At 50.3% G+C, this 25,397-nt stretch overlaps 1 protein-coding gene across 1 annotated transcript in view; it reads left to right on the forward strand.

The window, feature by feature from the left end:
- Positions 1–1,772: 1,772 nt before the first annotated feature.
- LOC140418101 (sodium- and chloride-dependent neutral and basic amino acid transporter B(0+)-like) overlaps positions 1,773–25,397 on the forward strand; it is a 46,084-nt gene continuing 22,459 nt past the window's right edge. The window contains exons 1-2 of the mRNA XM_072501520.1: positions 1,773–1,838; positions 17,784–17,937. Of these exons, the coding sequence (XP_072357621.1) occupies positions 1,773–1,838; positions 17,784–17,937 (220 nt within the window). The remainder of the gene's footprint in view (positions 1,839–17,783; positions 17,938–25,397) is intronic.

The following is a 25,397-nucleotide window of genomic DNA, read 5'->3' on the forward strand; positions in this document are numbered from 1 at the left end:
GTGTTCGGTCTCTCTTGGCTCCGGTATACGCCTAAAACCAAGTGTAGCATTAGGACCAGAAGCCAAGTTCAAGACCAACGATCGCTACCAGACGGCTGAGCCCAGCAGAAACGAAGCCACTTCTTCTACCCAGCCACGCAAGATCCGAACAAAGGCCTTGTTCATCTGCAAAGAGCCGGTTGCCCTGAAGTTAAGTGTAGGTTATTGTAGTTGTTAGGTGTAGTTTAACTTGTAGTGTTTTATGTTGCATGCCGAAGTAATCCTTGTGTGTCAATAAACTATCTTTGAACTTGAACTGACTAACTGGTTGTTTGGTCCTTTGATCGATATCCGGTAAAGCCTTGTGGTGGTATCATTTGATACCTGGCGGCTCTGAAAAGCAATATTATCATTAATAACTGCCATATCTAGTTAATTTGCAACATTATTGGCGACTCTCATGGGATAGTATTCCACTCATTAAAAAGAGCAACAACAGCACATCCCTGTTCATATTTTTCCTCGTTCAAATTAAGTGCAGCCATGACCACCTCCAAAAGCAGAGAGAACATGACCACCTCCCCACAGCGGGAACATGAACCAAACTGTGTCCCAGAGGAAATTGAGGTAGCAGTTTTGCACACTGAACCTTTATGCAGATAGCAACTCTTGGCCTTGAATCACCTTGCTCAAGTGCCAGTCAATCTCGCCGAGTTTCCCGAACCCTGGGAAACTGTACAGCAACTAGTCATTCCAAATTCAGCTCAAAACGTCGCGATAGGAGGCTGATTTGAACAGGTCGAAATGAACCCACCTCTCCTTAGTGAGTCACTCGGACGCTAATACCTGACCCCTTTTTAAACAGAAAGAGGTGCATGTGTGCTCCTGTCTGCTTGCTAAATCACCATTCACCTGATTAATGAGGGAATTCTCCCTCCTCCCCAATTTGTCATGGGTCCCCGGTTTAATATCAAATGCTTTGACTCTAATTCTAACCCTAATCCTCAACCCCACCCAAACCCCTTAAATAATCCTCGAGGGTTGTGGTGCCAGATGACGCGGGAGATTCAGACCACCCCAGAAATGCTGATCCTAGTCTCTTTTGGGACTCTTGCAGAGAATCACCTTGCTATCAACTTTATTTTGAGCACCTTGACCAAGGATTTTGTGTCTCTGTTATTCTGCTGCCTTTCACCCTTTGGTCAGCCAAGTTGTGCAGGACCCCCGGATGCCCTGAACTCGATCTTTTAGACTTCTCTGCCCAGAACAGTAGAACAGTCCCTAGAACACCCTCATTTCAAACATCAACCTTCCAATTTCAAACACCAACGTTCTAATCTTCAACCGCGATGCCCTGACTTTTAAACCAACTGTTTGTGGACAGACTCCACTGCATTAAGTCCCAGGAACAGAGTGTGTTTGTCGTACTCTTCATCATCCCTACGATGCATTTTGGGGAGTTTTTTTTTAAATCACCCTCGCGATATGTTGTTATTTAAAATTGGATTTTCCTCTGAAGAACGTGGCAGAGGTGGTGTCAGTCTCCTCCTCCGCTTTTGGTTTTCATTTTCCATTTACTGTTAATTGCTGCGAGAGACCTGAAGGAACCAGTCCTGAGACAGAAAACAGTACATGAGAGAAGTTTTCATTTTTTTCTGCCACAGTTTGGATTCTTCTGATCAGCTCAGCAGTTAGTAGTCTGAGGGGAGAGGCCTGGTGGGCAAGGCAGGCAATTGGTGTGGGCACCAATCGATTTCCTTTCTGAGTAACGTTCTTCACTTCTTTAAAAAAAAATGTTGAGGCGCTTTCTGTCTTTCTCAGGAATTTTTCCGAAAGGACATTCAGAAGATCAACTCGACGTGAGTAATTTTAACAAAATGCCGAAGCGAATTAGCATAGGAACTTCATAACTGGTCAGTGAGATGGGGAATTTGATCTGGTTTTGCTCGGTTGTGTTACTGTGGCAAATATCTTGAAGTTAATCTTTTTCAAAGTGATGGATGAGGACTGCTGGGTCTATTTACTGTGTAATGCTGAATGGAAATTGTTCTGTGTGATATTGCTGTAAGAATCTGACACCAGAGTAAAATGATTCAGCCTTTGTATAATTTTTAGATTGATAGCTGGAATGACAGAGCTGCCGTAGGAGGAATATTTGAATAGAATGGGCCTGAATTCTCTGGAGTACAGAAGGATGGAGAGGCGATCGCATTGAAATATTACAAAATTCTTTAAAGGACTTGACAGGGTTGGAAGGGATGTCTGCCCTGGCTGGGGACTCTAGAATTAGGGATGATAGTCTCAGCATAAGGAATTGATCAATGAGGACGGAGGTGGGAAGACATTTCTTCACTCAGAGGATTAGGAATCTGGAATCCTCCATCCCAAAGGGTGGCAGATGTTCAATTGATGAGTATGTTCAAGATTGAGATCCAAAGATTTTGGGGCATTGAGAGAATCCAGTGAATTGGGGACAGGGTGGGAAAGGGGAATTTCTGTCGAAGGACAGCAGCGACATTATTGAATAACAGAGCAGGCTCAATGGGCTGTATGGTTCACTCCTTGCCCCAATGTTCTAATTAGCGGTCAGAGGACCTCGAATGTTCTTAAAATATTGTATGCTGTCATTTTTACATTTTGACTAGCCGTCTACTTTCTGCAGCCAATCAGCATTTAAAACTCTGAACCCATGCCAAAATGGGTGGCACGGTAGACCAGTGGTTAGCACCGTTGTTTCACAGCACCAGGGTCCCAGGTTCGATTGCCGGCTTGGAACACTGTCTGTGCGGAGTCTGCACGTTCTTCCCGTGTCTGCGTGAGTTTCCTCCAGGTGCCCCGGTTTCCTCCCACAAGTCCCCACAAGTGCTGTTAGGTAATTTGGACAATCTGAATTCTCCCTCCGTATACCTGAACAGGCGCCGGAATGTGGCGACTAGGGGCTTTTCACAGTAACCTCATTACAGTGTTAATGTAAGCCTGCTTGTGACAATAAAGAATATTTTAAAATTGGCCAACTCAAACTTCTCACTCAATATGCTTCATTATTCCTACCTAAACTTTGCCATCACGGTCTTCTGCGCAACATTGAAGTGTCAGGTCGCCTGACCTCAATTAGAAGTACACCTTGTACAGAAACACAAGCAGTGATTATTGTCGAGATGTTTGGAGAGGAGAATTTAGAAGTATTTTTTTTGTTTACTCAATCAGATAATTTTCTATTCAGTGTCAAACCCCATTAATCTATTATTCCACCTTGTACAAAAACAATGATGTCTGCGGAAAATGATGAGGCACAATATTAGAGTAACAACATTTATGCAATGCCTTTAATGTGAGGAAACCTTCCCATGATGCTTCACAGGAGTGTTGTCAGACCAACAAACACAAGACGGCACTGAGTTAAGCAAGTTGTTGGGGTATGTGACTGACACAAGGTTTGGTTAGAGAGATGGTTATTCATGAGGATCTTAGAAGAGAATTAGTGAGGACTAGGGAGGGAATTCCATAACTTGAGGCTAGACAAATGACAGCACGGCAGCTAATGGTGGGGTGACAAAAAGTGAAAGAAGCACATGAGGCAAGAGCTAGAAAATCACTGGGATTCCATAGAGATAGTGAAGGCTAGGCCACAGAGCTACAGACCCATCGGGTCTGTACTGACTCTGAAAGAGCATCCTACATAGGCCCATTCCTCTGCCCTACCCCCATAACCCCACCTAACCTGTGCATCTTTGGACACTAAGGGGCAATTTAGCATGGCCAATCCACCTAACATGACTGTGGGGGAAAACTGGAGCACCTGGAGGAAACACACACAGAACAGACACGGGGAGAAAGTGCAAACCCCACACAAACAGTCACCCAAGGCCAAACTTGAACTCGGGTTCCTCATGCTGTGGAGCCACTGTACCACTTTTGACTGCTGTGAACTGAAGAACGACATTTAAAAAGATTTGAGCCATTGGCTCCAAGTACATCAATGTAAGTCAGACTGCACATATTTGATGGATGTGCGGATTAGTTTACAGGCAGCAGAGCTTCAGATGAGCTCAGCTTGATGGAGAGTGAAAGATGGGAAGCCAGTCAGGAGAGTGTTGAAATAGTTGGCATACAGGTTACAATAGCCTGGATGTGGGTTCCAGTCTCAGATTAGCTGAGGCAAGGACTGAGGTAGACGCTTTCAGGGGCGGAGATGAATGGTCTTTATAGTGGAGCATAAATTAGATCAGAAACTCAGCTTGGGCTCAGAGAGGAGGCAATGTTTCAATAAAGTGTTGCTCAGACAAGCAGTCTGGTAATACTGAGGCAGTAGAGGACAATGGAGATGGTGTGAAGGTAGACCTCGGCATTATCAGTACATGTGGAATCTGACATGTGTTTGGCTGATGTTACTGAGGTGCATCATACAGATGGTAAATGTAAGTAGGCAACGGATAGAAACTTGAGGGACTCTAGATATAATTGGGAGGGAAGAGAAGCCATGGCGAGAGAAGGCAAAGGGCATTCCCTGTCAGACGGACAATGGAGGAGAGGTACTAAAGGTAAATTATGTGATCAATTGTCTCAAAGGCTGCAGAAATTGAGAAGGGTGAGGAAGGATGGTGCATCATTGATTACAGGCTGTTTCTATTCAAAGCTCGGGGTGGGCTTACGTACGTGCTTAGAGGGTTCAAACATGGAGTTACAAGTAAGGTGATTACAAATTTTCGAGGTGACCACCACAGTAAAAGACTTTGCTGAGGAATGGAGGTTAGAGATGAGTAGAAAAGAGACTTGTGTGATTCTGCCTGAGGCGGGGGCGGTGGGTGGCACTAGAGTGCACACATACCTGTTGATCTTTTTACAAAAATTTCCCCATTCTTAGATTGCCCCACTGTCCATTTTCTGAAGTCAAGATGGCAAGAGGTTTGATAACTTTGCGGGGAGTCGATGGCGTTGTGTCACGAGTCTAGTAAATTAGAGATCCAGGCTAATGCCCAGGGGTGACCGGTTCAAATCCTGCCGTGGAAGCCATAAATAATAAAAACCTGGATGAAACTCGCATTAATGGTTGTAAAAACCCATCTAGTACTTTAATGCCCTTTAGGGAGGGAAATCTGTCATCCTTATCTGATCTGGCCAGACCTACAGCAACATGTTTGACTCTTAACTGACCTCTGAAATGACAATTAGGGATGGGACACACACATGCATGGCACGGACATTCCATGTAAAGAAATAAATATCAAATCGAACCAGCAAAATCCAGCGACAAGAGATACTATTTAACTCTTAAATTGTGACACTTGATTGTGTACCTAAAGTCACATCGGGCAAAAGGTTCATTTGCAGGAGAGATTGTTAGCATGCAGCACGAGAAAAACATCTAGAGTCTAGAAACTGAGCCAAGGTTGGAGAGCATAATGGGCAGTGAAAATATGGGCGGACACCAAGAGCGGGAAAAAGATTTTGAAGCAATCCTCTGAAAGTGACATTTTTGATTTCTAGTATTATGCAACACGCTTTTCTATAGTTTAATTTGTTTCTTTAAGAGACTTTCAGTCCCTTCGAGCTGCTGAAAAACTGGATTTTCATTTATTCGTAATTCAGTGTCATTTTCGAATGCCACAAGTCAAATGCAAATCTTATGCAATGCTGGGCTTTTGACTAATTCTGCCATGCCACACTTTCTCATTGCCATAGCAACAGACTTACTTTATGTTGCTCAGGAACATCCTCCTGCGGTTCCTCATTCGCTGCCTCTCACTGTATCCCCGGTGCCCTCATGACGGTGAGGTTGTGCAGGATGCAGTGGATCTTGATGAATCATGAAACACTCTCTGACGCGTAGTGCAGCTCCTCCAGAGTGGTTCAGCCAGTGAAACCTGTCATGATATGCAAACATGCACATAATGATATACAGACAGGCAGCTAATGAACACAGAGAACAGGACATGACCATTGAGCAGGCAGGACACTCAGGGGTGGGATCTGACTATAAAAGGCACGAGGCACTCACAGTCCACCTCTTTCCACTGATGAATATCTACAGAGTGAGTAGGGGTGTATGTACAGTAACACACCTCCAGCACGTGGCTAAGAGCTAGTCTGGTTCAGACAGATAGAGTAACCACACTTACGTTAGCAGAGAGTCAAACTCATAAAGAACTGTGCTAACTATGCTACTGGTTCAATAAATCAGATTGAACTAACTTCAAGGTCTGGAGTATATTTTGGTCAAAGCTGCATCCAGTTTCAGCCTGTGTTATCCCAGAGTACATAACACATCATGATACCAGGAGACTGCTTAATCTAGGTGGCTTATCTCAGTCCCTTCCGTGACGACCAGCGAATGTATCCCGGCACTATGGAGAAGATTCGGGCTCCTCACCAGCTCAAGACCTCCGGCAATCTCAGTGCCAACTGGCGGACATTCAAGCAAAAGTTACTGCTGTACCTTGAAGCGTCAGACCTCGTGGGTGTGTCTGATACAAGGAAGATTGCACTTCTCCTCTCAACAGCGGGTGATCAAGCCATCAAACTCTTCAATTCTTTTCACTTCACCAAAGGCCAGGACAAGACAAAGTTTCAGACCATCCTGGACAAGTTTGACAGTCACTGTGAAGTGGACATCAATGAAATCTTCGAGCGCTACATTTTTAAACAGCGCCTACAAGGTAATGATGAATCTTTCAACTCTTTCTTAACTAAACTCTGCCTGCTACCGCTGTCCTGCAACTTTGGCGATATTGCTGACTCCATGATCAGAGACCAAATCGTTTTTGGAGTTCACTCTGATCCTCTGAGAGAGCAGCTACTGAAAATCAAGCATATGACCCTGCAGTCGCGATTGAAACATGCACAGTGCATGAGCACGCCAAAAATCGCTATGCCCAGTACAAATCGGCTGAAAATGAGAAACTTGCCTCCCACAAGGCAGAGAGTGTGCAGGCCATCTCCCGGATGCAGCACCTCAGCATTGATGAAAGCGGCCATTTCGCGCACTTTTCCCAGGGCCCCACGCATGCGCGATGTGAACAGGATAACGAGTGGCCGACACCTGCATTACGCATGTGTGACGACGCGCGGAGCATCAGGACGCCGACATCATGACGTGCTTGAACCGCGGCGACGCCCACTTAAAGACACACTGCCCTGCAAAAGGCAGGCGATGTTTAAACTGCAGGAAGTCTGGACACTATGCAGCCTTGTGCAGGTCTGCACCACCAGTCAGGGGCCAGCACTCCCAATTCCGACTCTGGCAGCACAACGGATCCAGAGGAAGAATGCCTGGACTCCACCTACTGTGTGGGCATCATCACCAAATGTGAATATGCCACATCCATTTCATCACAAATTCAATCCATCCTCGCTGTGGATTCTGCGGACGAATGGTGTGCGGTGATGCAGGTCAACCACTGCTCCATCCAGTTTATGCTGGACACAGGTGCTTCTGCCAACCTCCTCTCACAGGCAGATTTCAAACGCATCAAGAAGCCTCAGAGACTGGACTTATGAACTTGTGTTGTTTGTTATGTTCTGTTTTCTCGCATTAGACAGCTGTCTTCAGGTGTTCACATATGCCACCGTTTGTAAATATGTTAGTCTATGACAGCACCTGTATATACATTTCCACATACCAACCGAACATACAAAAAAAAGGGGAGATGTCATGATATGCAAACATGCAGATAATGATATACAGACAGGCAGCTAATGAACACAGAACAGGCAGCATGGTAGCATTGTGGATTACACAATTGCTTCACAGCTCCAGGGTCCCAGGTTCGATTCCAGCTTGGTTCACGGTGCGGAGTCTGCACATCCTCCCTGTGTGTGCGTGGGTTTCCTCCAGGTGCTCTGGTTTCCTCCCACAGTCCAAAGATGTGCAGGTTAGGTGGATTGGCCATGATAAATTGCCCTTAGTGTCCAAAATTGCCCTTAGTGTTGGGTGGGGTTACTGGGTTATGGGGATAGGGTGCAGGTGTGGACCTTGGGTAGGGTGCTCTTTCCAAGAGCCGGTGCAGACTCGATGGGCTGAATGGCCTCCTTCTCCACTGTAAATTCTATGATCAGGACATGACCAGTGAGCAGGCAGGACACTCAGGGGTGGTATCTGACTATCAAAGGCACGAGGCATTCACACACCACCTCTTTCCACTGATGAACATCTAGAGAGTGAGTCAGGGAGTATGTACAGCATCACACCTCCAGCATGTGGCTAAGAGCTAGTTTGGTTCAGTCAGACAGAGTAACCACACTTAGGTTAGCAGAGAGTCGAACTCATAGAGAACTGAGCTAACTGTGCTACTGTTTCAATAAATCAGATTGAACTAACTTCAAGGTCTGCAGTAGCTTTTGGTCAAGGCTGCATCCAGTTGCAGCCTGTGTTATCCCAGAGTACATAACACATCATGATATCAGGAGACTGCTTAATCTAGGTGGTTTACCTCAGTCCCTTCTGTGACGACCAGCGAATGTATCCCGGCACCATGGAGATGATTCGGGCTCCTCACCAACTCAGGACCTCCGGCAATCTCAGTGTTATCCCAGAGCACATAACACATCAAAACCCAAACCCCATTGTTCTGCTCGATCACACTCTGTGTGCCAGTATGGTTCTCATTGTCCATATGCTGTCCCCATGTGGGTAGGTTGCACGCTGGAGTCACGAGGCAGTGATCAGCAGATATCCCTCGTTACTCAGAAGCCACCCTCTGTTCTCTCTTGGTGACACAAATACTGATGGTACAACGGACTGGCACAGAGTGAAGGCGTCATGACTAGAGGACATTGGTACGATGAGGTGCTGAATGTGGTTGCACACCAGCTGGGCATTGAGGGAGTGGAACTCTTTGTGCTTGTTGCACATCTTTGCTTTTTCATGCAGTGACTGCAGAGCTATGTGGATGCAGTCAGTGACAACCTGCACTATGGGAAGCCCAGTGCCCTGGTGAAGTCACCTGTACAATCCATCTGTTTCTGTCTGGACAGAAAAGAAAAAATGCATTCTCCTCTCTTCAAATACAGAGCGTCATACAACACTGGATGGTGAACTGCAATGGGTCAGAGACATCCCTGATCCAGCCTGGAAAGAGCCCAATGAGAAGGAATTCAACCCCATCATTACCTTCACGGTCACTGACAATGATGTCCTCACCCTACTCTGCGGCCGCAGGTCTACTTGCAAGAGGGTGCAAATTTCAGTGAGCATCTACTGAGTGGAGCGGAGAGCTCACATACACTGTTGCTTGCAAAGGGTGAGTAAGGGTGAATAGTCATTAAACAGGCTAGTCTCCTGCTGAGAACCCTCCTCCTCCATCTCCTCCTCCCTCTTTGCGCAGCATGTCCTCCTCTGTATCACTTCCTCTCATTCTCCCTCACCCGGCAGGCAAAATGGGGATGGAAACAATTGCACCCATGACTGGGAGCAAAGGCTCCTGGAGCACTCCTAAAATCAGAACCATAACTTTCACCATTTGCCACAACACTGCATGTAAACTTTGCCGACACTAAATAACACTGCAAACCACCAAACATGTGTACTGACTTAGTAACAGCCAGGGGAAATCAAGCATCAACTATCCTATAAATAGTCGATGATCCTTGTCTTAACTCCTCTGGAGGAATCCTTCCTGCTGATGAATGGACTTTTTAGCTCTGTGAGGTTGGATATGTCCATCGCTGGTTTCAAATCAGTGTTTCACGCTGACTGATGCGACAACTTGCGTTCTCTGCATACTTCCAGCATGTGCTCGCAATGCCATGCTGACGACCTTAGCAGATCGTTGCTGTTTGGGTGTGGCCTGCCCTGTGGCAGCCATCATTTTGGATCTGAAACTGTACCCATAACACTAGAAATGTGGACCTAGGCATCCAAATCTTGTGATCTTGGCCTCCAAAATGCTGAGAACTGGCTCCTTACAAGAAGATTCCAAGCAAAAGCAAAATACTGTGCTTGCTCGAAGTGCTGGAAAAACTCAGCAGGTCTGTCAGCATCTGTGGAGAGAGAAACAGAGTTAACATTTTGAGTTGAAACGACTCTTCTTCTATGACTCATTTTGGCATGAGCGGGTCCGAATCTTGTTTTTCATCTTCTGGGGCAGCATGGTAGCATAGTGGTTAGCACAATTGCTTCACAGCTGCAGGGTCCCGGGTTCGATTCCTGGCTTGGGTCACTGTCTGTGCGGAGTCTGCACGTTCTCCCCGTGTCTGCGTGGGTTTCCTCCGGGTGCTCCGGTTTCCTCCCACAGTCCAAAGATGTGCAGGTTAGGTGGATTGGCCATGCTAAATTGCCCTTAGTGTCCAAAATTGCCCTTAGTTTTGGGTGGGGTTACTGGGTTATGGGGATAGGGTGGAGGTGTGACCTTGAGTAGGGTGCTCTCTCCAAGAGCCGGTGCAGACTCGATGGGCCGAATAGCACTGTAAATTCTATGATTCTATAAATATTTTTGCTTTTGGATGGAGCTGTTCGTTATCCTGCTAATTCCTGACCGATGTTTTGTTTCTTTACTACAACCAACACCATTCTCTTTGCTTTTTGTTCCATGATGCCTTTGTCATTTAATTTCTCCCACCTTTTTCCCTTTCCTAAACTTTCTCTTTTGTTCTTCCCCCTCCCACTCCCCACTTGTAACAGCATATTTCGACTTCCTTTCAGTTCTGAAGAAGTCATATTCAACTTTAGGCGTTGCAATGATGCACTTTTAGAGACTTCATTGGTGAACAGAAAGCGATTTATTAACATGTCATGTCGAACATGTTTGCAACTAATTCCAAAATACCTCTGCTTCGGCGAAAACCCCCTCCATTGGGGTGATTCCCCACTCTGATTCTCGATTTGTCACTGAGGCCAGGTGACCCTTACTCTGCTGTGTTGCCCTTTAAGTGACAATCACCATATCCCTCCCCCTTTAACTCCTTTCCAAAAACTTCAGTAAGTAATTTACTCTTACCTAAATTCAAACTAAACATTATATGTATGAGTTGAACAATGAAAAATCAAGACTTTGGGGGTGGGGGCTGTTCCTGAACCTTGTTGAGCAACACAAATCTGGGGCGAAATCTCCCCCAATGGCGCGATGTCCGCCGACTGGCGCCAGAAATGGCGCCAATCAGACGGGCATCGCGCCGGCCCAAAGGTGCGGAATGCTCCGCATCTTTGGCGGCCTAGCCCCAACATTGAGGGGCTAGGCCGACGCCGGAGGGATTTCCGCCCCGCCAGCTGGCGGAAATGGCGTTTGTTGCCCCGCAAGCTGGCGCGGAAATGCGGCGCATGCGATGTTGCGTCAGCGGCCGCTGACAGTTTCCCGGCGCATGCGCGGGAGCGTCAGCGGCCGCTGAAAGTTTCCTGCGCATGCGCAGTGGGGAGAGTCTCTTCCGCCTCCGCCATGGTGGAGGCCGTAGCGGAGGCGGAAGGGAAAGAGTGCCCCCACGGCACAGGCCCGCCCGCGGATCGGTGGGCCCCGATCGTGGGCCAGGCCACCGTGGGGGCACCCCCCGGGGTCAGATCGCCCCGCGCACCCCCCAGGACCCCGGAGCCCGCCCACGCCGCCTGGTCCCGCCGGTAAATACCAGGTTTGATTTACGCCGGCGGGACAGGCAATTTCTGGGCGGGAGTTCGGCCCATCCGGGCCGGAGAATTGAACGGGGGGTCCCGCCAACCGGCGCGGCCCGATTCCCGCTCCCGCCCAATCTCCGGTACTGGAGACTTCGGCGGGTGCGGGATTCACGGCGGCCAACGGCCATTCTTCGACCCGGCGGGGGGTCGGAGAATGACGCCCCTGTTGTCTGGGATGCATCCCTCGGGTTGACATCAACTACAGTAACGGGTACCCCTTCTGTGCAGGCAGTTCATCACTATTTGCTACCAAGGAAACATCAATTATGTCTATAACAGATCCATCAGGTACTTTGGTGTTAATAGGTTTTGAAAAATTTCTTGATGGCAATGCTGACTGCTAGAGCATCTCTCTTCTTCACAAGTAGTCCATGTGTTTACAAATGATCCGTCCCTCCATGTCTACTTAGTGCGATAGGGGTCTGGTCTTAGAGACCATGGGCGTAATTCTCCGAGAACCGGTGGGGCAGGACACTCCGGCGCTGAGGAATGGCGTGAACCACTCCGGCATCGGGCCACCTCGAAGGTGTGGAATCCACCGCAACTTCAAGGGCTAGGCCGGCGCTGGAGTGTTTGACGCCACGCCAGCTGGCGCGGAAGGGCTTGGCGCCACGCCATCCGGCGCCGAAGGGCCTCCACCGGCAGGCGCTTGTGCGGGAGCGCCAGCGTGTGCTGGCGTCATCCCAGCGCATGCGCAGGGGGGCTCTTCTCCGCACCGAACATGGCGGAGGTTGACAGCGGTTGATGCGGAGGGAAAGAGTGCCCCCACGGCACAGGCCCGCCCGCGGATCGGTGGGCACCGGGGCCAGCTCCCCCCGCACCCCCTGAAGACTCTGCAGGAGCTGGCGGGACCCACCGAAAATGGGCAGCCACTTGGCCCATCGCGGGCCGGAGAATCGCCGGGTGGGCCGCTGCCAGCGGCCGCCGACTGGAGTGGCACGATTTCCGCCCCCACCAAAATCCCGCCGCAGGAGAATTCGGCAGCCGGCAGGGGTGGAATTCATGCCCCGGCGATTCTCTGACCCCGCCCGATATTTCCGGGGATCCGCTTGATCCACTACTGGGGCGGGATTCTCCGACCCACTGCCGGGTCGGAGAATTGCCGGGGGTCGGCATGAATCCCGCCCCCACCGTCCTCCTAATTCTCTGGCCCCCCCCAAACATCGGCGTGGCATGAGTTGTGCCGCCTGCCTCAGAGAATGCTGGGTCTGCCCGCATTCTCTTGGTTCACGCCACTCCATCCCGCCGGGACCCCCCCCTGGCCCGCCGGGTAGGGGAGAATCCCGCCCATCTTTGTGAGAAACTTCAGGGGCGGGATTCTACCCTACCCGGCGGGGCGTGGGGTCCTGGCAGGACGAGTGGTGAAAACCACTCCGGCGTCAGGCCGCTCCAAAGGTGCGGAATCCTCCGCACCTTCAGGGGCTAGGCCCGCCCCAGAATGGTTTGCGCCCCGCCTGCCGGCGGCAAAGGGGCTTGATGCCACGGCAACCGGCGGCGAAGGGCCTCCGCCGGCCGGCACCAGTTGGCGCATGCGCGGGAGCGCCAGCGCGTGCTGGCGTCATCCCTGCACATGCGCAGAGGGCTTTGTTTTCACACCGGGAATGGCGGGCAGGTACAGCCTCTGCTGCGGAAGGATAGAGTGCCCCCACGGCACAGGCCCGCCCGCGGATCGGTGGGCACTGATCGCGGGCCAGGCCACCGTGGGGGCACCCCCCGCCACCAGATCGTCCCACGGCCCCCCCCCCAGGACCCCGGAGCCCGCCCGCGCCACCTAGTCACGCCAGTAAGAGAGGTGGTTTGATTTTCGCCGGCGGTGCAGGACTTCGGCCCATTGCGGGCCGGAGAATCGCCGGGGGGGGGGAGCCCGCCGACCGGCGCGTCGTGATTCCCGCCCCCGCTGAATATCCGGTGCCGGAGCATTCGGCAACCGGCGGGGGCGGGATTCACGGCATCTCCCGGCAATTCTCCGACCCGGCGGGAGGTCAGAGAATCCCGCCCCTTGCTCCATTGACCATAAATGATTGTGCTGTACTCTGTGAATTGTGCCTTCCTTTCTGGAATGTTCAACATACAGTGCTGGATTCTCCGATTTTCAGGCTGTGTCCTGACGCCTGACGTCCGAAAAATCGGCGCAAAACGGACACCGATCCTCCGTTTGGTGGGGGGCTAGCAGACAGCATAGTGCACCCAGCTCTAGCTGCCGATACGACCGGAGACTGCCAAGTAAGTGGCCGCGCATGCGCATGATGGCAGCCTGCAGCGGACGTACCATGCAACATGGCGTCGGCCACGCGCAGACCCGGCCTGCCAAATAGTGCCCCCCTAGTGTGGATAGCTTGTTAGCCATGAGCCACAACATCTGCCTGGGTGCTGGGGTCTGGTGCTGCATAAGGGTCTAGTTCCACTTGGATCCAATGTTAGTCTTTACCTTCAGTCTTGCATTACTGTAAATCATGCTGAGGGTGTTGTGTTGGGTGTTCCGATATACAAACAAACCAACACGGTTGTAACTGGTACAACTCTGTTTTATTATTCTGTACAATAACAACTGTTAACTTCTGGCTGTGGTTCGTACTTCACCAGTTAACCCGTGGACCCAGCCCTAGCACTATCTTAGAGAGGCACTCAGCACATGGTGTATGTCTGAGTGGCATGCTGTGAGCTCTGTGCTCTGAGCTATCTCCTGCTGGAATGAGCGGGAACTGTGGTGTTCCCTGTTTTATAGTGCGTGTGCTCTCACTGGTGATTGGCTGCGATGTTGTGTGTGTTGATTGGTCCGTCTACCTGTCCATCAGTGTGTGTGTGTGATTGCACCGTGATATGTTAATATGGATATCATGACAGAGGGTGGTGAGGACCTCACTCTTTTCTGTGACAGTGCCCACACTCTCACAATAGAGTATTGTTGGAGACTCTGTAGCTTTGCTGGTTTAGTTGAACTCCAGATCGTTCTCCTTACTGACTCTCTTACCCCTGGAGGACCAACCAGCTGCCACGTTGCTGTGGCAGAGGAGGGCTGCTTGTGTTTTTGATTTGCAGCATTTAGCGAAGTGATTCCATTTCCCACATTTGTTGCATCATTTGCCATATGCAAACAAACTGTTCTGTTCTGAGGGTGCTGGCTACTGCGGTTGGAGCAGGGCGTGCCCTGTACTGCAAATACTTCTGTTTCCTGCTTAAAATCTCGGTTTCTTTTTTTCTGACTGTTTAACATGCAGATACTATTTGTAATGTTCGGTCTTTCTCACGCAGCAACTTCCTGCGTACTAACTCATTGTGAATTTGACAAACCACTTGATCCCTGATTCGTTCAGCAGTGAGAGTTCCAAATGCATATTTCTTTGCCAAAATCGCTGGGTTGGTCGTATAAGATTGTATTGATTGATCTGCTCTTTGGTTTGTTGAATCAAATGCACGTCTGTCGAGGATTGTATTTTTCACCAGAAGATAGATATTCTCAACTTTTTTGGGATTATTTCGGGGTCCTCTTTTTCTTCCTACAACTGGGAAACAAACAACTCGAATTTCTTGATGGCCTCAGTGCCTGCTACATTTAATCAGGTGTAAGCCTGTCCCTTTTCTGATCTGTGAGACAATGCCGCACTGCCACTCTTTTTCAAACATTTCACAATTATCTGCAACGTTTTCATACTGCAAGGCCAATACTGCAAGGTCCTTACTGCCAGCTCCTGACGCCATGTAAACGTGTTAGGTTCCTGAAATACAGACACCAAAGACAAGATGCACTGCAGTAACTCACCAAGGTTCCTTAGACAGCACCTTCCAAATCCATGACCTCTACTATCGAGAAGGACAAGAGCAGCAGATACCGGAAAACCCCACCACCTGGAGGTTCCCCTCCAAGTCACTCACCACCCCGACTTGGAAATATATGACCGTTCTTTCACTGTCACTGGGGCAAAATCCTGGAACTTCCTCTCTTACAGCACTATGGGTGTACCTACACCTCAGGGGTTGCAGCAGTTAAAGCAGACAGCTAACTACCACCTTCTGAAGGGCAACCAGGAATGGGCAATCAATGCTGGCCTAACCAGCAATGCCAACATCCCGTAAAAAATGATTTTAAAAAACTTACAATAAAGAGTAGTTTATTCACTTGCTTATTAGCTACATCATGCTTGCACTCTGCCTACACTCCCGGGGATAACTCCCATGCTCCCACATGTGACCTCTTTTGTAGCCGTGTCATCACGTGATCACTCAGTCTACACAAAGGATTTTATTTTCTGAGAAGGCCTTCCCCACTCAAACTCCTTTGAAGTTTTAGCATGCCAATTGGTTCAAAGGTTTGTCATTTCCCACTGCTGTGGACTGAAATTTTCTCGGTGGGATTCTCCGTTCACCGACACCTAGGGCGTCATTCTCCGACCCCCCGCCAGGTCGGAGAATGGCCGTAGGCCGCCGTGAATCCCACCCCCGCCGAAGTCTCCGGTACCGGAGATTGGGCGGGGGCGGGAATCGGGCCACGCCGTTTGGCGGGACCCGCCGCTGGATTCTCCGGCCCAGATGGGCCGAAGTCCCGCCCAGAAATTGCCTGTCCCGCCGGCGTAAATCAAACCTGGTATTTACCGGCGGGACCAGGCGGCGTGGGCGGGCTCCGGGGTCCTGGGGGGGGCGCGGGGCGATCTGACCCCGGGGATTGCCCCCACGGTGGCCTGGCCCGCGATCGGGGCCCACCGATCCGCGGGCGGGCCTGTGCCGTGGGGGCACTCTTTCCCTTCCGCCTCCGCTACGGCCTTCACCATGGCGGAGGCGGAAGAGACTCTCCCCACTGCGCATGCGCGGGAAACTGACAGCGGCCGCTGACGCTCCCGCGCATGCGCCGGGAAACTTTCAGCGGCCGCTGACGCAACCGCGCATGCGCCGCATTTCCGCGCCAGCTGGCGGGGCAACAAACGCCATTTCCGCCAGCTGGCGGGGCGGAAATCCCTCCGGCGTCGGCCTAGCCCCTCAATGTTGGGGCTAGGCCGCCAAAGATGCGGAGCATTCCGCACCTTTGGGCCGGCGCGATGCCCGTCTGATTTGCGCCGTGTTTGGCGCCAGTCGGCGGACATCGCGCCGTTGGGGGAGAATTTCGCCCCTAAATCGGGAAATGCAATTTGGTGGAGAATATCGTCCGCTGCCAAAATCACGGCAGGCGCCAATTTGACACAAAATCATGATTTTCCATTACCTTTAAAGCGGTGTCAATGCGTTTCACTCCACATGTACAGTAGGCACCGTTTGTATATCATTAGCGGGCCCGACCCAGTACTCTCCAGGGCCTCCGCAATTCTCTGCCTCCGATGGGCTGAGTTCCTGACGGCGAGGTTCATTTGTGCTTTTAAAAATCGTTAAACCGGCGTGGTGGCTGCTGAGGGAGAGAGAGGGTTTATGAAAAGTGTCCAACATGGCCATAGTGTTCTGACAGTTGTGCCGCTGGCCAGGGGGCTCCAGAGCTGGGGGGAGTGTGGGGGGGTGGCCTGGAGGTGGGCTGTGGGGTCAGGTGTACGGACATGGAGCACCATTGCCGCAGCCGGCCAGACAACCATGCAGCTGCGCACACCGCTAACAGCCCACTTTGAAGATGGTGCCATGGGTCACATAAATGTTCCCCAGGTGCCCACTGGCCCCAGACGACCCATCAGCTGAATGGGCACACTCCAGCATAACCAGTGCCATATTCTTGGCTGGGATAAATGCGTGTGGGGAGTGTACTGTGTATGTGCGGCTGCAGCTTGTCAGCCTCCTGAGTGTCGATCACGGACCCGGCGTATCCTGCACCAGTTATCAGTGGAATTGAGTGTTCCACGCGGTACCCATGTTAGCCCCTTAACGGTAGCGGAATTGGTCCATGTGCGGCACCAGTTTTTGTGTCGTAAAAGTCCCGTTGGCTTCAAAACCTAGTCTCCGAAATGGAGACTCCAGCCCTCTGTCTTTTGTTTCTTGTTTCGATTCAGATTAGCCATGATCTTCTGAATCTTACTGGGCAGGTTCGAGTGGCCGAATTTGTGTGTAGCTCTCTTTAAGAAGTTGGTATTTCCTGAGTCGCAAGTGGGGAGGGTGAGGGACGTGGGAAAGCTTCAGATTTTATTTTTGAAGCTTTCTGTTGGTTTTTTCAGTAGCTTTAGATTGGCATGTTAAATTTTAGGTCCTCTATTTGTCTGTAACGTCCCAAACTTGTATTTTCTTTCCTCCCCTTCAGTTTGCATCAAATGGACGTTTCGGGACATCTGATGAGAACTTGGTGCGAGGCAACTGGGCTTTGAAAGCTGACTACTTGCTCTCAGTGGTCGGTTACACTATCGGTCTGGGCAACATCTGGAGATTCCCTTTCCTGCTTCACAAAAACGGTGGAGGTAATGTGGTGAAATTGAAATACAAGGAAGATAAAAGCAGGAAATAAGGGTGAATAATTAATTGACTTATAAAAGAGGCACATGGATGAGACCCTGCTGTGGAGACAGTCCTGCGGTGGTAAAGTCTCTGGACAAGTAATCTAGAGGCCTGTGCTAATGCTCTGGGCGCCTGGGTTCAAATCCCACCACGGTATCTGGTGGAATTTAAACTCTTAATTAATCAAACAAAACTCTGGAATTGAAAGCTCGTCTCAGTAATGGTGACCCTGAAATGATCAGGGAAGGAAATCTGGTGTTCTTACCTGGTTTGGCCTACATGTGTGACTCCAGGTCCACAGTAATGTGGTTGACTTGTGACAATTGAGTCGAAATAATTCTCAAGGGTAATTAGGGGAGGAAGGTCAGTGATACCCATTTCTGAGGAACCATTGAAAAAACAGCTTCTTGAATTGAGAGAAAACGTGGTTGAAAAATGTTAGTGGAGGAATGATTGGTGGGGCTTAAAAAACAGCTGGATTAGTGTGATTTAGGATTGTACAGGGTATCTACCTTTGCACCATACCCATTGTTCAAGTATCGGCTCTTTTTAAGGGCCCAGCAATGACATCAGTCAGTCACTAAATTTAGAGTGTTTTCGGATGAGGATAAATGTTCCATTGCTGAACTTAACATATAGACCATTGAAAATGTAGCTTCTGTTCCAATATAATTCTAGCTGAGGATCATCTACTTCTGTGTGATGAATGTAGGAATTTCAGATACATTGTATTATAGGTATTTGGTGCAGTAAGGGTTAAAAACGTGGGTTAGTGTGTGTATGACTGCTGCAGTAGTGTTTTTAAAATCCTGGTTTGCAAGACAGCTAGGCTTTGTGGGAGCCAGAAGTGCAATTAAAGTATCGTAAAAGTTTGGGCAAATTGACTTTTGTTTATATTAAGAGGGTTCCCTGGGGAGTAGTTAAATAGGGCTGGATTCTCTGCTGTCGGATTCTCCGTTGCGCTGGTAGCGCACCCACGCCTGGAGATTTTCCGACGGCGTTGGGCTGCCCATAATGGGGAACCCCATTTGCCTTCTGGCGGAACAGAGAATCCTGCCACCGGTGGGGGCGTGCCGCACCAGAAAGGTGTTGTGGCGGGATGGAGAATCCCACCCATTGTGTTCAGTTTGATGAAATGATGTAATTAATGGGACAAGCCAGGGGTTGGACCAGTCAGGTTGAGATTCAGTGTTAGTGAGGGTGGCAAGATGGCGTAGTGGTTTGCACTGCTTCCTCACAGTGGCAGGGACCTGAGTTCGATCCTGTCCCTGGGTCATGAGTTTGCACATTCTTCCCGTATCTGCATGGGTCTCACACACATAACCAAAGATGTGCAGGCAGGTGGATTGGTCATCTAAATTGCCCTTTAATTGAAAAATAAAAGAATTGTACACTTTAAATTAAAATAAAAGAGATTTAGTTTTAGTTTTAGAAAGCAGGCAGAGAGGTTTTCTGAAGAAATATAGCTGAGATTCTACAATATTCTGATAGGGGTCAGGTCTCTTTCTTTCAAGCAGTCTCAAAAGATCTCTTTCTCAAAGTGGAGTATTCAAGACATCTTTGGAAACAAGTATTCCTGAGTGCTAACTTTATTTAAAAGAAGATTAGGATCTAAGATGGTTTTGTTGTTTGAGTGGAAATAAAGATAGCAGTTAAGGATTATTGTGTCATTGTATTGATTAGCATTTCCCTGTGTGATGCTAAAGATATGTTAATACTGTGTTAGTAATAAAGTTTTGTTTTAATCAACCATATCCCTATTTTGCGTGAAATCACTCCTGGAGCGAGGTATCCTTTCTTCACAGTCTTACAAAATTAAAATAAAGTATTGGGGTTTCTGACCTGTATCCTAACCACTATTGGGGTCTGGTCTGGGATCGTAATACAATTAGGGACTCTTTACCGTGATTTAAAAGTATAATTCCTTGTTTGGCTTGGAATTATTGAATTTACAGTGAGTGTGTGTAACAGATGTGTTCTTTCAGGTGGTACAGTTTAAATAGGGAGTGACTGGAGATGGCTCTTTCAGTTGCAAAAGTTTTCCTAGGTGTGGAAGAAGTTACTCAGGCTTGATGACAAAGGATGACTAAAACAAAACTTCTGGGTTTGGCGGACAACTGCAGTTAACTTTGTCTGAAGAGGTGAGGAAGGTGGAGAATATACAAGCATTTAAATTTGCCAGAGACACAGCCTGAATCATTAGAATTTGCTAGAATTGAATAACAAATGAAACAATTAGAAATGCATGGGATAAAAAAGGCGAGAGTGGCTATGACAGAGGAAAAAGAAAAGGAGAGAATGGCTATGGCAGTGGGAAAAGAAAAGGAGAGATTGGCAACAAGAGAAGCAAAGTTAAGAGAGAGGACAGAATCGGAAAAAGAAAGGGTTTTTCAAAAGGAATGGAAAGGAGGAAGCTTGAGGTAGAAATGGAAAGAGTGGCAAAGGAAGAAAGGGATAAGGAAAAAGAGAGAGAATTTGAACTTTAGAAACTAAAACTGTATTGAGAACATCAATTGAGAACCGGGACCTGGGATTCATGTCGCATTACATTCATCCCCCACCATCTGGCCTGCGAAATCCTACCAACTGTCCTGGCTTGACACAATTCACACCTCTTTAACCTGGGGTTACCCCATCTCTGGATCTGTAAAGATTTAATCACCTGCTAATGCTCGCATTCCAAGCATTGTCTGGCATCTTTGAATCTGTCTATATATATGTTTCTGGAACATACCTCTTCATTCACCTGAGGAAGGAGCAGCGCTCCGAAAGCTAGTGACATCGAAACAAACCTGTTGGACTTTAACCTGCTGTTGTAAGACTTCTTACTGTGCTCACCCCAGTCCAATGCCGGCATCTCCACATCAATTTAAAAGATTGGAGTTAAAGGCAGAAGCTGAAGAAAGTCTAGAAGAAGGGCAAATACATCCTAGTCAAATGCCTGGTAGGGATACCTTTAAATATATTCAAGCACTGCCAATTACAACAAGTGAAGTGTTTGCATCACTATCAGAGGAGTATCTGGGGATTATGATGAAGTGAGAAAAAACATATTAAGTGCATATGAACTAGTGCCAGAAGCCTACAGACAGCAGTTTAAAAATCTAAGGAATGAACCAGGTCAGACATATATATAATTTGAAAGAATTAAACAAAATAATTTTGATAGGTGGATAAGAGCATTAAAATTAGACCAAGCATAAGACACTCTTAGGGAAATTATCATTTTGGAAGAATTTAAATATATATTTCCCACAGTAATGAGAATGCATGTGGAAGAGCAAAGTGTTAAAACTGCTAGACAGGCAGCAGAAATGGCAGATAAATTTGAATTGCTTCATAATGCAAAATCTGGTTTTCAACATCAATTTCAATCTGTGAAGGATAGAAACTGGGGAAATGAGAAATTCACAGATAGAAAGTGTAAAGGAGATAGTTGGAGATATTAAGGAGTATTTGCCTCAGATTAAAAAGGAAACCTATGATAATGGAAGATAGATAAGAAACCTAAATGTTTGCATTGTAATAAAGTTGAACACATGAAGTTACAGTGTTGGTAGCTTAAGAAAAGCACTGAGAAGACAGACTCTTGAAAACAATATAAGCCGATGGGATTTTTTAATGTAGGAAAGGTGCAATTGAGTGTGCAGCTTGTTCAGAGGTTGGTGGATAAGCAAGTGCCATATCTTCTTAAATATTTTATTTGTGCGGTAAGGTTTACTTGTGTGTACAAGGTGGGGTAGGTAAGGAGATTAACATCTTAAGGGATACAAGAGCAAGTCAATCTTTAATGGTAAGAGATAAGGAGGTATGTAGTTGAAAGGAGTAGTGCTAGAAAAGGTGGTAACATGTGGAATTAGTGGTAAGAGGAGTAGTGTGCCACTTTGTAACATAAGGTTAGAGACTCCAGTGAAAGGTGACGTTAGGAGTAATAGAACAGTCTCACTCCTGCATCAGTTTGTGATTGTTTTTATCCTTTCATGAGATGTGGGCATCGCTGACCAGGCCAGCATTTATTACTTATCCTTAATTGCCCTTGAACTGAGTGGCTTGCTGGGCCATTTGAGTGTCAACCCACATTTCTGTCGATCTGGAGTCTCATGTAGGCCACACTGTGTTAGAACAGCAGATTTTTTTCCCTAAAGGAACATTAGTGGACCAGATAAGTTTTCATTGGTAATATTGATGGGATTCAAACCCAGGGCCCCAGGGCATTACCCTGGTTCTCTAGATTACTGGTCCAATGACAATGCCACTTTGCCACCACTCCCTGAATTCAAATCCCACTCCAGGGGCAAAATTCTCCGTTATCGGTGGAAAGTCCGCGGATCGGCGCAACAAACGGCGCAAATCCGACTTGCGTCACGTCGGAAAAATGGGTCGAACGTCTCCGGCCCGAAATGGGCTAGCAGCGACGTAACGGGATCCGCTCTTGCGCAGTGGTTCACGCCGTGCAGCGTCATATGCGCCGCACGGCGTGACGGCTCATAAGGCCCCGCTGCTCCCCCCACCCGACCGGAACACCCGACCGCAACACCCGACTGGATGGCTGGCCGCCGCTCAGCCCCGAGGTTCGAGTCACGGGATGTGGAGGCGCTCCTGGACGCGGTGGAGCAGAGGAGGGATGCCCTGTATCCCGGGCACGGCCGCAGAGTTGCCCCACGCCACAGCCGCCGTCTGTGGAGGGAAGTGGCAGAGGCCGTCACCGCTGCGGCCCTGACACCACGGGCAGGCGCCCAGTGCCATAAGAAGGTGAACGACCTCGTCAGAGCAGGCAGGGTGAGCCTCCCCCATATCCCCCCTCCCCCATATCCCCCTCCCCATATCCCCCCTCCCCCATATCACCCATATCCCCCCTCTCCCACATCCCCCATATCCCCCCTCCCCATATCCCCCCTCCCCCAAATCCCCCCCTCCCCATATCCCCCCTCCCCATATCCCCCCTCCCCCATATCCCCCCTCCCCCATATCCCCCCTCCCCATATCCCCCCTCCCCCATATCACCCATATCCCCCCTCCCCATATCCCCCCTCCCCCATATCCCCCCCTCCCCATATCCCCCCTCCCCCATATCCCCCCTCCCCATATCCCCCCTCCCCATATCCCCCCTCCCCCATATCCCCCCTCCCCCATATCCCCCCTCCCCCATATCCCCCATATCCCCCCTCCCCCATATCCCCCATATCCCCAAGTGAATCCAGCCCTAACCTTAACCTCTGCAATGCACGCGCAACCGATGGCGTGCATTCATATACCTGCCTAACAGTGTTGCCTTTTACCCCTGCCACCTCACCCCCCCCCCCCCCACAGGATAAGCGTGCACACAACAATAGGGAGCATGTGAGGACTGGAGGAGGCCCCGCTGATGAGAGGCCACTGAACGAACACGTGGAAAGGGCCCTGGAACTGGCTGGCGGACCTGACGACCGGGAGGTTGCTGATGCAGAGATCGGGGGCGTAGTAGCAAGTGAGCCACCGACAGCCCATCCCCATATCCTCCCTCCCCTATATCCCCCTCCCCCATATCACCTGATCACTGCCTGATGTCTAACCATGCATGCTTCATTGTGTAACGCAGGACCAAACGCCCAGGCACCCATCCCCGCAGATGCAGACCGCCCGCCGGATGCCCTGGATGTCCCGGGACACCACTACCCGGGACACCACTGCCCGGGACAGCACTACCCGGGACAGCACTGCCCGGGACAGCACTGCCCAGGACACCCCTACCCGGGACACCACTACCCAGGAAGACAAAATACCGGACAGTGACTCAGAGTGGATGGGTGGAGACGAACCCCCACCCCAAAGTGCCATGGACTCAGAGTGGGACGAAGAGCACGACACAACGCCACTGCTGTCACCAACACCCTCCACCATCGCAGAAACACTCACCTCAGTTGGGCACTTTAGTGATGAGGCGTCTGGTACACTCACTGGTGCGCACAACACAGCCGTCCCGGTACAGCAGGTGGAGGTAGGAGCAGCAGAGGGGCCGGGCGGTCGGAGGGCAGCCCAGCCCAAGCGAACATCTGCCGCCCAGATGGATCCCGGGTTCCTGGAGTTACCACACCCACACATAGATCCGATGCAACCACCGACCCGGAGACGAGCGAAGAGGGTGACGGGCGGCTTGCGGCGGCTGCAGTCGCAGGTGGAGGAGTCCACCCGCGTCCAGGAGCTGGGAGTGGTGCCGGTCATGCGTGCCACCCAGGCCGACACCGCACGGGTGGCGTCCGCGGTGGAGGCAATGGGTGCGACGGTGTCAGACATGGGGAACGGTTTGCGAGGCCTGGGGCTTTCCGTGCAGGCGGCATCTGTGGCCCAGGAAATGGCTGCCCTCTCACAGGAGGCCATGAGCCAGTGCCAGTGCCAGATGGCAGAGGCGCTCAACGCCATAGCCCAGTCTCTGCAGGCCATGGCCCAGTCTCAGCAGGCCATGGCCCAGTCTCTGCAGGCCATCGCTGAGGGCATCGGCGCCAGTGGCCATGTGCGAGCCGGCGTCGCACTGTCACAGACAGGGTTTTCCAACCCCCTGGGCTCCATGGCTGCAAACCTGCAGACCCCTGTCGATACCAGCACGGGCCTCCAGGACTGGCAGCGCCATATGTCGGGGGGGCGTCGGATGGCCAGTCCGTTCGCATCCCCCACCCATGTAGAGGCCTGGGGGCCATCGGGCACCCCGAGGGAGGAGGAGGTGGTGTGGTCCGTCCCGGCTCCCCCTGTAGGGGAGGTCCCGGTACACCGCGACACCTCGGACTCCCCCCCCCCCCTTCCGTCCCAGGTGCATCGGGTGGGCAACGGGCAGGACAGGCTGGCAGCTCGCCATCCCAGTCGCCCGGGCCGCAGCCTGGCCCATCTAGGCCAGGACGCCCCAGGAAACGGCCGCCAAAGGGATCCAGTGTCAGAGGGCAGGAATCACAGGAGTCCACCTCCAGTTCTGCTGTACCGTCTGGGGAACCACGTAGACGTAGTCAAAGGGCCCGTAAGGCCAAACAATTAGACACTGAGTAAGTTGGCACGGGTGCAGGGCACAGATGAGTTTTAGGGGCGATGGCACGTGCATGAACTCGTTTGGTTATTAAAGTCAATGTTACACCTACAGAAGATGCCTTTGTGCTCTGTCCAAAGCGTGCGGGGGTGTCATGTACGTTGAGCGCAAGTGTGTGTGTGAGGGGTGGCCCCAGGTGAGTCTGCCCCCTTCCCCCTGGGCCGCCATCAACATCCCCTGGGCAGAGGACGGGACCGTGCGCTGCAGTGTCACAGCCGCATGCAGGGATGGTCCGGGTGGATGGTGGTACTGTGGCCATGGGTCAGACATAGTCCAACGATGTAGAGCCAGGAGCTCACCGCAGGGCGGGTTGTCATCATCCTCCATGGCCTGCAATAGACACGCGTCCACCTGCAACTGTGTGAGCCCGGC

Source organism: Scyliorhinus torazame, chromosome 5, assembly GCF_047496885.1.
Source record: "Scyliorhinus torazame isolate Kashiwa2021f chromosome 5, sScyTor2.1, whole genome shotgun sequence".
In the NCBI taxonomy this organism is placed as follows: domain Eukaryota; kingdom Metazoa; phylum Chordata; class Chondrichthyes; order Carcharhiniformes; family Scyliorhinidae; genus Scyliorhinus; species Scyliorhinus torazame.